Source organism: Salvelinus namaycush, chromosome 25 (assembly GCF_016432855.1).
Source record: "Salvelinus namaycush isolate Seneca chromosome 25, SaNama_1.0, whole genome shotgun sequence".
Classification (NCBI taxonomy): Eukaryota; Metazoa; Chordata; class Actinopteri; order Salmoniformes; family Salmonidae; genus Salvelinus; species Salvelinus namaycush.
In genome coordinates, this window is record NC_052331.1 from 21,770,555 (window position 1) to 21,787,723 (window position 17,169).

The 17,169-nt window shown below is 44.8% G+C and overlaps 1 protein-coding gene across 2 annotated transcripts in view; it reads left to right on the top strand.

The window, feature by feature from the left end:
- The first annotated feature begins 5,536 nt into the window (after positions 1-5,536).
- LOC120020357 (E3 ubiquitin-protein ligase RNF220-like) overlaps positions 5,537-17,169 on the top strand; it is a 171,167-nt gene continuing 159,534 nt past the window's right edge. For both annotated transcript variants that reach the window (XM_038963952.1, XM_038963953.1), the window contains exon 1: positions 5,537-6,185. In XM_038963952.1, the coding sequence (XP_038819880.1) occupies positions 5,537-6,185 (649 nt within the window). The remainder of the gene's footprint in view (positions 6,186-17,169) is intronic.

The window sequence follows — 17,169 nt, forward strand, 5'->3', positions numbered from 1 at the left end:
TGTTTCATAGTAATAGTAATGTTTCATAGTAATGTTTCATAGTGATGTTTCATAGTAATGTTTCATAGTGATGTTTCATAGTAATGTTTCATAGTAATGTTTCATAGTGATGTTTCATAGTAATGTTTCATAGTAATGTTTCATAGTAATGTTTCATAGTGATGTTTCATAGTAATGTTTCATAGTGATGTTTCATAGTAATGTTTCATAGTGATGTTTCATAGTAATGTTTCATAGTAATGTTTCATAGTGATGTTTCATAGTAATGTTTCATAGTAATGTTTCATAGTGATGTTTCATAGTAATGTTTCATAGTGATGTTTCATAGTAATGTTTCATAGTAATAGTAATGTTTCATAGTAATGTTTCATAGTGATGTTTCATAGTAATGTTTCATAGTAATGTTTCATTGTAATGTTTCATAGTAATAGTAATGTTTCATAGTAATGTTTCATAGTGATGTTTCATAGTAATAGTAATGTTTCATAGTAATGTTTCATAGTAATAGTAATGTTTCATAGTAATGTTTCATAGTAATAGTAATGTTTCATAGTAATGTTTCATAGTAATAGTAAGGTTTCATAGTAATGTTTCATAGTAATGTTTCATAGTAATAGTAATGTGTCATAGTAATAGAAATGTTTCATAGTAATGTTTCATAGTGATGTTTCATAGTAATAGTAATGTTTCATAGTGATGTTTCATAGTAATAGTAATGTTTCATAGTAATGTTTCATAGTGATGTTTCATAGTAATAGTAATGTTTCATAGTAATAGTAATGTTTCATAGTGATGTTTCATAGTAATAGTAATGTTTCATAGTAATGTTTCATAGTAATGTTTCATAGTGATGTTTCATAGTAATGTTTCATAGTAATGTTTCATAGTGATGTTTCATAGTAATAGTAATGTTTCATAGTAATGTTTCATAGTAATAGTAATGTTTCATAGTGATGTTTCATAGTAATAGTAATGTTTCTAGTAATGTTTCATAGTAATGTTTCATAGTAATGTTTCATAGTAATAGTAATGTTTCATAGTAATGTTTCATAGTAAGGTTTCATAGTGATGTTTCATAGTAATGTTTCATAGTAATGTTTCATAGTGATGTTTCATAGTAATGTTTCATAGTAATATTTCATAGTAATAGTAATGTGTCAAAGTAATAGAAATGTTTCATATTAATGTTTCATTGTGACGTTTCATAGTAATAGTAATGTTTCATAGTAATGTTTCATAGTGATGTTTCATAGTAATAGTAATGTTTCATAGTAATGTTTCATAGTGATGTTTCATAGTAGTAGTAATGTTTCATAGTAATGTTTTATAGTGATGTTTCATAGTAATAGTAATGTTTCATAGTAATGTTTCATAGTGATGTTTCATAGTAATAGTAATGTTTCATAGTAATGTTTTATAGTGATGTTTCATAGTAATAGTAATGTTTCATAGTAGTGTTTCATAGTGATGTTTCATAGTAATAGTAATGTTTCATAGTAATAGTAATGTTTCATAGTAATGTTTCATAGTAATGTTTCATAGTGATGTTTCATAGTAATGTTTCATAGTAATGTTTCATAGTGATGTTTCATAGTAATAGTAATGTTTCATAGTAATGTTTCATAGTAATAGTAATGTTTCATAGTGATGTTTCATAGTAATAGTAATGTTTCATAGTAATGTTTCATAGTAATGTTTCATAGTAATGTTTCATAGTAATGTTTCATAGTAATAGTAATGTTTCATAGTAATGTTTCATAGTAAGGTTTCATAGTGATGTTTCATAGTAATGTTTCATAGTAATGTTTCATAGTGATGTTTCATAGTAATGTTTCATAGTAATATTTCATAGTAATAGTAATGTGTCAAAGTAATAGAAATGTTTCATATTAATGTTTCATTGTGACGTTTCATAGTAATAGTAATGTTTCATAGTAATGTTTCATAGTGATGTTTCATAGTAATAGTAATGTTTCATAGTAATGTTTCATAGTGATGTTTCATAGTAGTAGTAATGTTTCATAGTAATGTTTTATAGTGATGTTTCATAGTAATAGTAATGTTTCATAGTAATGTTTCATAGTGATGTTTCATAGTAATAGTAATGTTTCATAGTAATGTTTTATAGTGATGTTTCATAGTAATAGTAATGTTTCATAGTAGTGTTTCATAGTGATGTTTCATAGTAATAGTAATGTTTCATAGTAATAGTAATGTTTCATAGTAATAGTGATGTTTCATAGTGATGTTTCATAGTAATAGTAATGTTTCATAGTGATGTTTCAAAGAGTTTTGGTAGAGAAGTTTTACTGTACTTGTACATGCACTTGTAAATGTGTCTTGTTCGAATATTATCTACAATCTATTTTAATTTCACATTTTGAGAAATGATCTTTTTTGGAACTTGTTGTGGGTTTTGGAAATGATCTATGGTGTTACAGTGATGTTTCTTTAGTTGATTAAATAATGGGCAGACATTGGGTTTGTGCTGTGCATTTCAATTTTCTTGAATTGTAGGAAGTAGGCTGATGCATTTGAATTGAATAGCTGATTAAGATGGTGTTTTTTTAAACAACAACAATTACTATGTAGGTACACTTCCCTTTTTAGAAGTTCGGAGATAATTAGAGATATACTTGTTCAACTCATCTACCGAATTACCACAACATCAACTTGCAAATTGTCTAAATATGCCCTCTCCATAGATAATATGCCTATGCGCACAAGTGTGTGTGTGTGTGTGTGTGTGTGTGTGTGTGTGTGTGTGTGTGTGTGTGTGTGTGTGTGTGTGTGTGTGTGTGTGTGTGTGTGTGTGTGTGTGTGTGTGTGTGTGTGTGTGTGTGTGTGTGTGTGTGTGTGTGCTCCAGAAGGGGTTGAATGACACCGTCTGCCCTGTCCTGTAATAAAATGTAAGAGTGGCACTTTCACTGTTGTCAACAATCTCTAAATGTACTGACAGACAAGGAAAGCACAGGAGCTGTGGTCTGAATGACGCTCTCTAAGGAAACTTTAGCTGTTTGGGGCTCCAATACTTGGCCATCAGTCAGAGTTGACAGTGTATGTTTATATCTAAATTGGATTTATGTGCGTTTCTCTCCTAAAACAACCAGATGGAAAATAGGTTTGACATCCCAACTATTTACCTTTACAGAGACCTATATCTTATTTTACATTAGTGCCTTTCTGATAGGAATTATATTACACTTCATTGTTGTTGACGTTGCAATTTCTCATGATATCATGCCATTGTCACTTAAAATACAATAATGTGTTCTATTTAATATTTCACTGACAGCTGCATCAGTCTACCGAGAGTAATCAAGTTATGACAATATGGAAATATTCTATCTATGACGTTCGATAATAAAATGCAGAAAAACCCTGTCAGTAAATATGTATGAGCTATTTTCAGTAGATTCTAACTGACATCTACTGTTTATATATGTATTATAGGTTATTCCAATGTTATTCCAATGATTGTTTATCATTAGTGATAAGGATAATAGATCTTCAGTTTGGCTGAACTTTTATTGTTCAGTCTTATCATTTAAAAGGATGTAGTATATTATAAGACAAGCATGCAGTAATGAGATAGAAAACAGTTTAAGGCCTCCCTTCGGTGTCAGTTTCCCGACAACTCTGCGTGGTGTGGAGCGGAGCAGAGTGTGTGTGTGTCAGTGTGTGTCAGGCTCCAGCCCACGGGGCTGACTCAAGCGCCCTGGGAGCACAGGATTTGTTCCTGTAGCTCCCGCACCAGGCGACTTCGGCTCTGCTCCCTCGTCTGCTGGAGAAGAGAGAAATGATTAGCACATCGGTACAACACTCAGCTTACTTATGCTTTCGGCACAAGGGGATATCCTGTGTCCTTTTATTGAATTGTCAGTTTCACACTGAGTCCACAGCTCTGCACGCTGATGGTAACGACAATACAATTGAAGTATCCAGGTACTTATCACTGTGTTACCTGGCTGTCAACACCTACATGGAGTCATTGTTTAGAGGTTATCCCAGAGAAGAGATCTGATACGCAGGGAAGACTATGATGAAAGGGGGCATGGATAGGGCCTTTTGTTACAGATAGGGTATTGTTATTGGTACCATTTCAAGGTGCTTTTTCCTGGATAGATTAGGGGGAAAGACAGAGTGTAATGTGATGCTTGGGCGTCTGGCCAGACCGGAGCGCTGTAGTGTACTATAGTATAGTATAACCCATTTTCAACAGACATTCCCTTGACATCTACTGTATGGCTACGTCCCAAATGGCACCCTGTTCCCTATATAGTGCACTACTTTTGTCCAGAGCCCCATAGGGGCACCATGTAGGGAATAGGGCGCCGTTTGGGACGTAGCCTGTGTGGTAATGTAAATGTAATGTAAATAGATTCTTTCTGAGAGAGGCTGTGTGTGCAGTGTGTCAAAGCTCAGATCAGGTTTTAAATTGATTTGAATGAGTGTTCAGGACAGCTGATGTATATAAAATATTTCTCAGCTAATTCCCGTGGAGAGTCTTTGATGTGGGCAGATATTCTGTGTGGCTTTGAAGAGCTATGTACATGATGCTGTAGGTTTGACCTTATCCACAGGAATTGGTTCAACATTTGAGAGGATTTAGATAAATCAATGGTGAATGTATGATAGCATATCTAACTTCAACATTTTCTGTGTATGATATCAATGTAAAGGTACATGGAATGTTATTTTAAAATATAGATTTATGAAGTACAGATGCATAAAATACTGAATTTGTAACTTCAGTTTTATGGTTGATTTTAATAGATGATGGGCACTTCTTTTGAGCTCTTAAAATGTACACGTTATACCCATACTTAGGTCCACCTTCGAATTACACTTTGGGATAAAAAATCTTTGAAACGTTTTTTGCCATTGTTTCATTAAATCACCTCACACACTTTGTCCAATCTGACCATCTAATCCTCCTGAGAGTCTCAGTCTGTTTCACTGCTCCAGAGGCCAAGAGGTTAAGTGCAGCTAATTTATTCATTCAGTCAAATTTCCTGGCTGTGCAGATGGCAGCCTGATATGATATCACTATCACAATCCCATTGGAGTAGGCAGCCTGGGGACCCGGGACGAGTGTTCACATGAGCAAGCCCGGCCTTATCAGATTGACGAGCGCTGCCCTTATCTGTGACAGACGGTTCTGGTCCAGCTGCAGGCAGGGGAGGGAGAGATGGAGAGATGGAGAGATGGAGAAATAATCCGCTTAAATAGATGTGATCCAACCCCAGATCGCTCTCTGAGGGAAAGTTTGTGACTTCTTCAAAGAGGCTCTGTCATGTTATTTTTAATAGTTTTATGGCTGATGCTGAATGAAAACGTTGCTTCTTGTGTGTCCTGTTACAGACGGTGACCTGAGGAGGATGAACCCGCAGTGAGACTGGACCCTTCCGTGAGGACCCACCTTCCCCTGACCTGCGTGTCCAGAGCCGCCTCCCGCAGCCCGGACACCCCGCCCCACTCCTTCTTCTCTCAGCCCCTCCTCTGGGCCCAGGAACCCCCCTCCCCAGGTACCAGGATGGACCTGCACCGGGCCGCTTTCAAGATGGAGTCGTCCTCTTACCTTCCCAACCCTCTGGCATCCCCAGCCCTCATGGTGCTGGCTTCCACCGCCGAGGCAAGCCGCGACGCCTCCATCCCCTGCCAGCAGCCCCGCTCCTTCGGCGTGCCCGTCTCCATGGGCGAGAAGGACATGCACCTGCCCTTTAACAACGGCTCCTACACCTTCGCCTCCATGTACCACCGTCAGGGAGCCGTTCCCGGGGGCTTCCCCAACCGGGACTTCCCCTCCTCCCTGCTGCACCTGCATCACCAGTTCGCCCCCCCAAACCTGGACTGCTCCCCCATCAGCATGCTGAACCACAGCGGGGTGGGGGCCTTCCGACCCTTCGCCTCCCCTCCAGACGACCGTGACGGGGCAGGGGGCTACCAGTCTGCCTTCACCCCAGCCAAGCGCCTCAAAGGCTGCCTGGATGCAGACGCCTCTCCCCACCTGCGATACACGGACGCTGAGGGTAAAGAGTATGACTTTGGGGGGGGACAGATCCCCTCCAGCTCCCCAAGCGCCCTTAAGGCAGTGGAGGATGCTGGGAAAAAGATTTTTGCAGTGTCAGGCCTGTTGTCCGACCGTGAGACATCATCGAGCCCAGAGGACCGCATCGAACGCTGTGAGTACATTTATCTTTATATTATGAAACACAAAACACATGTAATGGTAACCACTAATTCTACTATTAAATCATGCCTCACAAAAAATATGCTTTTGATATTAGTTTACAAGAAAAAATGTACCTAAAAACAACACATACTGTGTGCTGTGTTGTTATAGAGACAGCAGCATCCATACTTTGCTATCTATGAAGTGTATTAAAGTACAGAGGGATGTTCAGGAAGTGAGCCCCACACACAGATGAACTCCACAGATTTGATTCATAAATTACATGGAGGTTTCTCTTGGGTAAGTGCAAGTGAAAGAATTTGGGAAAATATCAAAGGATGCCAGGGCATGCTCAGAAGAATAAGTATGCTGCTGAGAGGGAGTCCAGTAATATAACTGGCAGTAATCCACCCTGTGAACCTTAACTCCAAATACAGTAGCAGCCTGTGAAAACCAAAGACATTTCCATAGGCTCACTCAGCCTTAAACTCACTCACACACTGTCCTCCCCTCTCGCTGTGGTCTGTGGCGAACGCATACACACACACACACACACACACACACACACACACACACACACACACACACACACACACACACACACACACACACACACACACACACACACACACACACACACACACACACACACACACACACACACACACACACACACACACAACTCCCTCCCAGATTATGTTCTCTGTCACCCCTACAGTGCACAACACTGATTTTCTGGTCCCTTCTTCCTGCCTTCCCCTATGTCCTTTTCTGTCCCTGTCTCACTCCAACTCCCACAAGCTCTGGGACATTAGCATTCTCCAATGAGCAAAGGCCATTTGGCTCACTGTTTTAATCTGATTACTTGGGAAGTGACTCGCAGCAAGATGGGGTACAGTCCTGTCATCAGCATTCATCATACCACTGCACTCACCCAGCCAGTGTGGCAAATGAACAGGGGATTACCCAGCTTTCCAAACTTTGGCAGGAGGCATGTCTCTAACAGGAGGAGGGATAACCCCCCACCCCCACCCTCTCTCTCTGCACAAGCACTAACAAGTCCTACACACGTCAACAGGATCCATCTGATCTTGTGACAGATTGGTGGGAGAGAGCGAGAGAGAGAGAAAGTGGGAGTCAGTCTCTCAGGAGAAAGAGAACGAGCCCTCATTATGGTGGCGGGTAATTGCACACTGAGAGTCGCTGTGCTTTCTCGCTATCTTTCTCACTCTTCCTCTCCCTTTTCCTCTCTCTGTCTCTCTCATTGGGAGGGCTAGAGCGCGACAGGCGCACTGTGCATAAGGAGAGATCGAACCACCCTTGATCGAACACATGAGAGACAAGAGCGGCGAACTGAGACTGATCCGATAAAAACACCACCGGAGGAGCAGGGAGGGGGAATGACACCCAGCAAGAAGAAAGAGAGGGAGAGAGAAGGAGGGAAGAAGAGAGCGAGAGGGATGGAAAGAGAGAGAGAGAGATTAAAGAAATAGCATTTCTCATAAAGGATTACTTCTTATAGGAGTCTTGTTTAAAGTCTCGTTGGTGTTTTTGAGGTCCTGTAAACGTCAGCCCAGCTAATGCTGCCTGTGTTTCTGCTGGTCACGTTTATATAGAACCAGAGAGATGCATGTAGATTTCTAGCGTAGATAGGAGTGAAATAGATGGAATTACATGTCCTTCATGTTGGGCATTGGGAAATTGCAAATTCAGCCACATGAAGTTTCATGGAGAAAGGCTTATGGATCTTACCAATACCATCCAGATATACTGCTATTGTGTGTTAAGCTGATATTGGTGTCATTTGATTAGAATACGGTCTGGTTCATCCTCACTGATATAGAGAAGATTAGGGTGGAAGGGAACCAGGGGACTAGGGGGGTTGGCATCCCCAGTGTAGAGCAAAGCGGCATGGGCGTAGGGTATGGCGAGGACTGGGAGGGAGGAAATTATTTTGAGAGCTGGAAGCTGTTTTCTGTTTTGGAGCCTTGTCTAATTCGATTAAACCTGCACCCACCAAGGGCTCTAATGCAATTGAATTTCCAGCACTTTTATATAAGAGACTTAAATTGGGTTCTCTTGACTGTATACCTAGCTGCTTGCTGTCACTCCTGGAGCAGTGTCCCCTCAGTGTTAAACCCGCCAAATCTTCCCAGTACAGTCACTGGCACGTTTTTAAAACACTATGCTGTAAATCATTAAAACTCCACATAAAGATCCCAACATGGCATTATAATATACGCATATCACATTATAATATACGCATATCACATTATAATATACGCATGTTACATTATAATATGCGCATGTCACATTATAATATACACATATAACAGTATAATATACGCATATAACATTATAATATACGCATATCACATTATAATATACGCATATCACATTATAATATACGCATATCACATTATAATATACGCATATCACATTATAATATACGCATATCACATTATAAGCTATTTCATGTCAGTGTATTCATATTACAGATTTATCCCACTGAAATCAGTAATAAAAGGGTGTTTCCTTGTATACTGTATAGTTTTAAAGGCACCAGGAGTCATTTGCCTGTTTAAAATTCACTTGAATATTTACAATGAAAGAATCACATGCAGGAAGCTCAGTGAAGACAGAAGAACACTTGTTTGTTTGTGAGAGTGACTTTAAATGTGTGTATCTCTGTGTGTTTTGTGTGTGTGTCATTTATTGTCATGGATGTGTGAGTGTACATCTCCCTGTGTGAGTGCGTGACAGCTGGAGCTTGTTTGTTTGTTTTCCCCCACCACACATTTGCACCGCAGATCTGAATATTGAACCTGACCCTGAGCAGCTAACCCACTTCCACATTTCCATTCCACAAAGCGCTCCAACAAGCCTGGCTGAGAGATGGAAAGAGAGTGAAGAGACAGAGAGAGAGAGGGAAGGAAGGAAGGAAGTACTGTGTGTGTGTGTGTGTGTGTGTGTGTGTGTGTGTGTGTGTGTGTGTGTGTGTGTGTGTGTGTGTGTGTGTGTGTGTGTGTGTGTGTGTGCGTGTGCGTGAGCGTGAGCGAAAGAGAAAAGGGAGAGGAGAAGGTAGAGGGGGAAAAGTGAGATAAAAGGAGAGATAAAAGAAATTACAAAAAGGAGGATGAGCAATTAGCGTGGTTTAGAGCTGAAATGCAGACCCCAGCTGCTTTCCTGAGCAGCTGAAATAAAGAGAAGAATCCTTAAGACAACAGAGTGCAGCCACGCAGGCTTCCTTCCTGACGTGACCGAGCTGTGAGCCGTACAGGCCTGTCTCCATAAATCCCCGCTGATTTACGGGGTACTGGGTGCCTGGCAGGGCCGCACTTAACCCCCACCACCCCGGTTGCTCAGGACTGGAGATAGCCGCTGACCGACCCACCGCCCAGTCAGTCAGAGGACAGACCAGTCAGGCTAGGCGAGACATCCCTCCTAATGTCTGTCTGTCTGGGAGAATCAGGATTTAGAATCAGGATTCAATCTCTCCCACATTTAATTCAAGATCCCCAATCACAGAAGAGTTTGGGGTTTAGGTTAAATTATTTTGTGATGATTATGAATATTAACAGCTAGGTTGTTAATATTCATAATGAGAATGTAGTTATATCTCCATAACCGTTTCTGTACCTTTCTGGTTGCCAGGCAGATCATTCAGTGGCGCCTTTAATGATTTGCTGGCCCTTACCTTTCCCTCTCCCTCTCCCTCTCTGTCATGATGAGTGGTGCAGAGTTCCTGCCTTGTAGATCTGTCACCCAATGTGCAGTTATTCCAACGTTCTTCACATCCAGTGTTCAAAAGAGCAACGTACGCTGACAGCTGTTAAAACACACAGTGAGTCAGATGGGGATTTTTTCTTTTCTTTCAAAGAGCAGATGTCATCGGTGTGGTTGCTATTCCCGGGGAAATGTTACAAACTTTGGGAAACGTTTGTAGGAAAAGGAGACAATCACAGAAAGAGAGGGTCTTCAAGGAGGAATGATGCTAGTGATAAATAAAATGCATTAGATGCCTTTATGAATAGAAATACCTTTATATTTGAATTACTGTAATGTTATGCTCGTGAATGTTTTGTTAAGTCACAACGACTCCTATTCATTTCCTTCTGGCAGGTGAAGAGTTAAATAGCCAAGGAGACAAACATTATCATCCCCACAATAATCTGCTCCCTCCACACTCCCTCTCTCCCCGCCTCTTGCTCTGCTGTCATCCCCTCTCCCTCCCTCCCATCTCCCTGTCACGGTCTAGTGGCGAGGTTAAGTTAAGTAAGAGTGTTCTAATAATTAGGCTTCGGCCCGGGTGCTCGTCTGTGCTTACCCAGATGTTAAAAGGCTTGTCCTCTCATTTTGCCTCTCTGTCAGTCCCCGTGCCCATCCCCCCTGCACCCCCCCCCTTCTCACCCCCTGCCTCCCCTCCAGTCTTCCGCCCACCTCCCGGGTACTGTGGCCCTCTGGCCTCCATGCCTTTGTTTACCCCACTGTCTGTGGCCCTCAGTTTCCCCGTGGCCTCCGGGGGCCAGGAATCCTCCTGCACTTCCACTGGCCCTGCTGTCAAATCTCAAAACGTACTGGCCATCATGAAAACAGGCTTCTTGTTTTTGTAAAACTGCCTCTGCACTCTCAAAAAACAACTTGAAAATTCCACAGATAATAGTCTCTCCCTCATTCTCTCTCCCTCTCTTTCTCTCCCTTTACCCCCCCACTCCCTCTCTATCTCTCTCTCTCTCAGCGGTAGACATTGGGTGGTTGTTGGCAGTAGACAGCAGGTGTCTACCCATCACAACGCTGTGTTAAATAGAAGAGCAGTGGGCTGTGCCATTGCTGCGGCGCGATGCAGATCAAGGATTAGCGCTTTCTGCCTGGGCTTTGTTGGCTCGGCCACTTGAATTGGACACAGATTGGTGGCAAGCCTCGATTATTGAAACGAGCTGCTGGATCCACTGTTAGGGAAATGAACGGGGGGAAATTAGATGAGCGGCGACATCCTCCTCCAAGGAACAGCTGGGCTCTCTGGACTAGTAAACAGCTACTCACATGAATCCGCTCTCAGCTAAAGGACGGCTGTTAGAACACATTGAACACAAGCCTGCAACTTTTGATCTGCTTTCTCAGAGAGAGAGAGAGCTTGTTTCAGCTTCAGGCTATATGACAACATAAGTATCAATAGGAGAATGTAAAAACGAGCAGAGGCTTTATGTAGCTGGTAATATTGTGGTGGTTGTTTCCCCTGACAGTGGGCTGTGTTATTTTTGCTGCGTGTTTGTGTGTGTGTGTGTGTGTGCGTGCACACTCATGTTATTTCTGCTGTGTCTGTGTGTGCAGCAGCACTATGGGGGGCCCAGTCTCCGTCTGTCTCCCAAGCCCCGGGTCAGCCACATTCCCATGGTCCCGGATTTCAGCCCGGTGCTGATGTCACTCAGCCTCTATAAAACCCCAGTGAAACCAGCCCGCTGAGTCCAGTAGAACCTCCACAGCTGGCATGCAGTTCCGTTCCTCTGTTACCCAGGGGTCAGGCTTCCGGTCGGTGCACCATGAAGGCAGAACACCCTGGAGGTCCACTCCTCCATTACCCCTCCTCCTTTTTTATTATACAGGTTTTCATTTGTAGTCTTAGGAAAAGGCGAATTGTCACTGACTGACTCACAGTGCCCAGAGCTGAAGGGTTTATTTCTCTAGAGAGCTGCCTTTCACAGCCTTCGGCCTGCCCAGGCTTATGCTGGTGTGTTGAAAGGTCTGTTCCCCCAGAGCACCCTTAAAGAGGCAGTGGCTGAAGCCGTGCTCCTGCTAACAGGTCCCCCACCCAGAGCAAAACAAGACAGACCCCCACGACAGCCGGCGTGTAGTCTTCTCTTTTATTCCCCCTTTCATCTTTCTTTTTCCTATGCTCCTCTCCCTTTCTTTTTCTCCTCCCTCCCTCTCTCCTCGCTAGGTCTGCCCCCCCCCCCCCCCCCCCCCGTTCTCGTCTCTGTAATCTAATCTTCTCACAGTTTGTGGATGCAGTCTTCTGTGACAGGCTTGTTTCCAAAAAGCCCACTTGGCAAAACGACACATATACGTTACGCCCTTAATTTTGAATAATTCATCGGCAAGTGATTGCTGCCTCTGAAGCGCTGCGGTGATGGCTGGTCACGGTGCATAAGAGAGGCTGCGTTTGGGATCGTTACCTGTTTTAGCGCACGGTTTCACAATGTTGCAGAAGGGCTGTGCCACAATAACACCCTTTTTTAGGCCATTACCTCACAACCACATGACATGCACCTGTAGCTTTTATTTTGGTGCTATTTAGTCTTCACTGAAAATATGCTAGTCTGGTTTTTCGGTAAGCAAATCAATCAAAAAAAAGAAAAGAAAACTTAAATGTTGAATTTGTTGGTATTACAATGATTTACCAGGTAACTAAATAGGCATGTTTCAAACCGTTTAAGTGGGCATTTCCTTGTTATTTACACCATGCTCCATCGGATGCAGAAACACTGTATTACCACGGTCTCATAAACTCATCACAGAACCACCATGTCCAATCATATCTGCATGGTCCTTCACACTGACCCACAATGCACTGGTGCATTTGTGACGGGTGACGGCCATTAGGAAAGTGTTGCCGTTCTCCCTCTAGCTACCTTCATGTCACTCTTCCTCCATCCCAACCCTCCTCCCACTAGCCCCAATTAATTATTTATCAGCATGTATCATCTATTTACCTTTGTAATCCATCTGTCAGCAGGCCTATTGATTCAATCCTGCATTCTAATTGTGTGTCCTCTACTCGGCAGCTATCTCATATTCAAATCCAATAGCTGTCACCCACCCAGACTCCATCTGTATTAGTTTCCCAGCCTCTCTCTGTCCATATCAGTGTTTAATCATTGGAGTCGTAGTAGCAATTCTAAGGTATTCTTAAGGAAGTTGTTATTTCGCTACAGCTGCATCTCAGCTGTTTCTGCACAATAGCAATGAGAGATAGAGTTTTATTTTGAAGAAGTGAGTGAATATATGGTGTTTGGTAGAGAGTGAAACTGAGAAGTGGAACAGATGAGGGGATGAGTTTCAAACACGTAACATCTTTACTCCTTGTCTATTCTGTTTCAGTTCTTTATTTCGTCTTTTTTTCTATCCCTATGTCCCTTTTCTCCTCCTCCTGTTTGCCCCTATCGGTGTGCTCCTCAGAATGACTGGTACGCCCAGGCAGTGGGCCTGCTGTTAGTTCTGTTGACATTGAGGTGTCAGATAGATAAAGGAGGTGTAGCTGGCTGTCTGTCTCTCTGCTGAGGTGTGTGTGTCCTGGGAGAGGAAGTTGAGAGACGGTAGACTGCACAGTACCGCACCACAATACTCAACACTACACCACACCACACTACACCGTACCGTACCGCACCACACCACACTACACCAGACCGTACCGTACCGCACCACTCTACACCAGACCGCACCACACTACACCAGACCGTACCGCACCACACCACACTACACCGTACCGTACCGCACCACACCACACTACACCGTACCGTACCGCACCACACCACACTACACCAGACCGTACCGTACCGCACCACTCTACACCAGACCGCACCGCACCGCACCACACTACACCAGACTACATAACACTACACTAGACCACATCACACTACACCAGACCACACCACACTACACCAGACCACATCACACTACACCAGACCGTACCGCACCACAATACAACAGACCGCACCACACTACACCAGACCACATCACACTACACCAGACCACATCACACTACACCAGACCACATCACCCTACACCAGACCACATCACACTACACTAGACCACACTACACCAGACCACATCACACTACACCAGACCACATCACACTACACCAGACCACATCACACTACACCAGACCGTACCGTACCACACCACACTACACCGTACCGTACCGCACCACACCACACTACACCAGACCGTACCGTACCGCACCACTCTACACCAGACCGCACCACTCTACACCAGACCGCACCACACTACACCAGACCGTACCGTACCGCACCACTCTACACCAGACCGCACCGCACCGCACCACACTACACCAGACCACATAACACTACACCAGACCACATCACACTACACCAGACCGCACTGCACCGCACCACACTACACCAGACCACATCACACTACACCAGACCGTACCGCACCACAATACAACAGACCGCACCACACTACACCAGACCACATCACACTACACCAGACCGCACTGCACCGCACCACACTACACCAGACCACATCACACTACACCAGACCGTACCGCACCACAATACAACAGACCGCACCACACTACACCAGACCACATCACACTACACTAGACCACATCACACTACACCAGACCACATCACACTACACTAGACCACACTACACCAGACCACATCACACTACACCAGACCGTATCGCACCGCACCACACTACACCAGACCATACCACACCACCCTACACCAGACCACACCACACTACACCAGACCGCACCACACTACACCAGACCACACCACACTACACCAGACCACACCACACTACACCAGACCAAACCACACTACACCAGACCACACCACACCAGACCACACTACACTACACCAGACCAAACCACACTACACCAGACCACATCACACTACACCAGACCACACCACACTACACCAGACCACATCACACTACACCAGACCACATCACATCACACTACACCAGACCACACCACACTACACCAGACCACACCACACTACACCAGACCACATCACACTACACCAGACCACATCACACTACACCAGACCGCACCACACTACACCAGACCACACCACACTACACCAGACCACATCACACTACACCAGACCGTACCGCACCACAATACAACAGACCGCACCACACTACACCAGACCACATCACACTACACCAGACCACATCACACTACACCAGACCACATCACCCTACACCAGACCACATCACACTACACCAGACCGTACCGTACCACACCACACTACACCGTACCGTACCGCACCACACCACACTACACCAGACCGTACCGTACCGCACCACTCTACACCAGACCGCACCACTCTACACCAGACCGCACCACACTACACCAGACCGTACCGTACCGCACCACTCTACACCAGACCGCACCGCACCGCACCACACTACACCAGACCACATCACACTACACCAGACCGCACCGCACCACACTACACCAGACCACATCACACTACACCAGACCGTACCGCACCACAATACAACAGACCGCACCACACTACACCAGACCACATCACACTACACCAGACCACATCACACTACACCAGACCACATCACCCTACACCAGACCACATCACACTACACTAGACCACACTACACCAGACCGTACCACAACACACCACACTACACCAGACCGCACCACACTACACCAGACCACATCACACTACACCAGACCACATCACACTACACCAGACCGTATCGCACCGCACCACACTACACCAGACCATACCACACCACCCTACACCAGACCACACCACACTACACCAGACCGCACCACACTACACCAGACCACACCACACTACACCAGACCACATCACACTACACCAGACCACATCACACTACACCAGACCACACCACACTACACCAGACCAAACCACACTACACCAGACCACACCACACCAGACCACACTACACTACACCAGACCAAACCACACTACACCAGACCACATCACACTACACCAGACCACACCACACTACACCAGACCACATCACACTACACCAGACCACATCACACTACACCAGACCACACCACACTACACCAGACCACATCACACTACACCAGACCACATCACACTACACCAGACCGCACCACACTACACCAGACCACACCACACTACACCAGACCACATCACACTACACCAGACCGCACCACACTACACCAGACCACATCACACTACACCAGACCACATCACACTACACCAGACCGCACCACACTACACCAGACCGCACCACACTACACCAGACCACATCACACTACACCAGACCGCATCACACTACACCAGACCACACCACACTACACCAGACCACATCACACTACACCAGACCGTACCGCACCACACTACACCAGACCGCACCACACTACACCAGACCACATCACACTACACCAGACCACATCACACTTCACCAGACCACATCACCCTACACCAGACCACATCACACTACACGAGACCACACTACACTAGACCGTACGGCAACACACCACACTACACCAGACCGCACCACACTACACCAGACCACATCACACTACACCAGACCACATCACACTACACCAGACCGTACCGCACCGCACCACACTACACCAGACCACACCACACTACACCAGACCGTACCGCACCACCCTACACCAGACCACACCACACTACACCAGACCGCACCACACTACACCAGACCACATCACACTACCCCAGACCACATCACTACACCAGACCACACTACACCAGACCACACCACACTACACCAGACCACACCACACTACACCAGACCACATCACACTACACCAGACCACACCACACTACACCAGACCACATCACACTACACCAGACCACACTACACTACACCAGACCACACCACACTACACCAGACCACATCACTACACCAGACCACCCTACACCAGACCACACCACACTACACCAGACCACACCACACTACACCAGACCAAACCACACTATACCAGACCACATCACACTACACCAGACCACACCACACTACACCAGACCACACCACACTACACCAGACCAAACCACACTATACCAGACCACATCACACTACACCAGACCACACCACACTACACCAGACCACACCACACTACACCAGACCAAACCACACTACACCAGACCACACCACACTACACCAGACCACACCACACTACACCAGACCACGTCACACTACACCAGACCACATCACACTACACCAGACCACACCACACTACACCAGACCACATCACA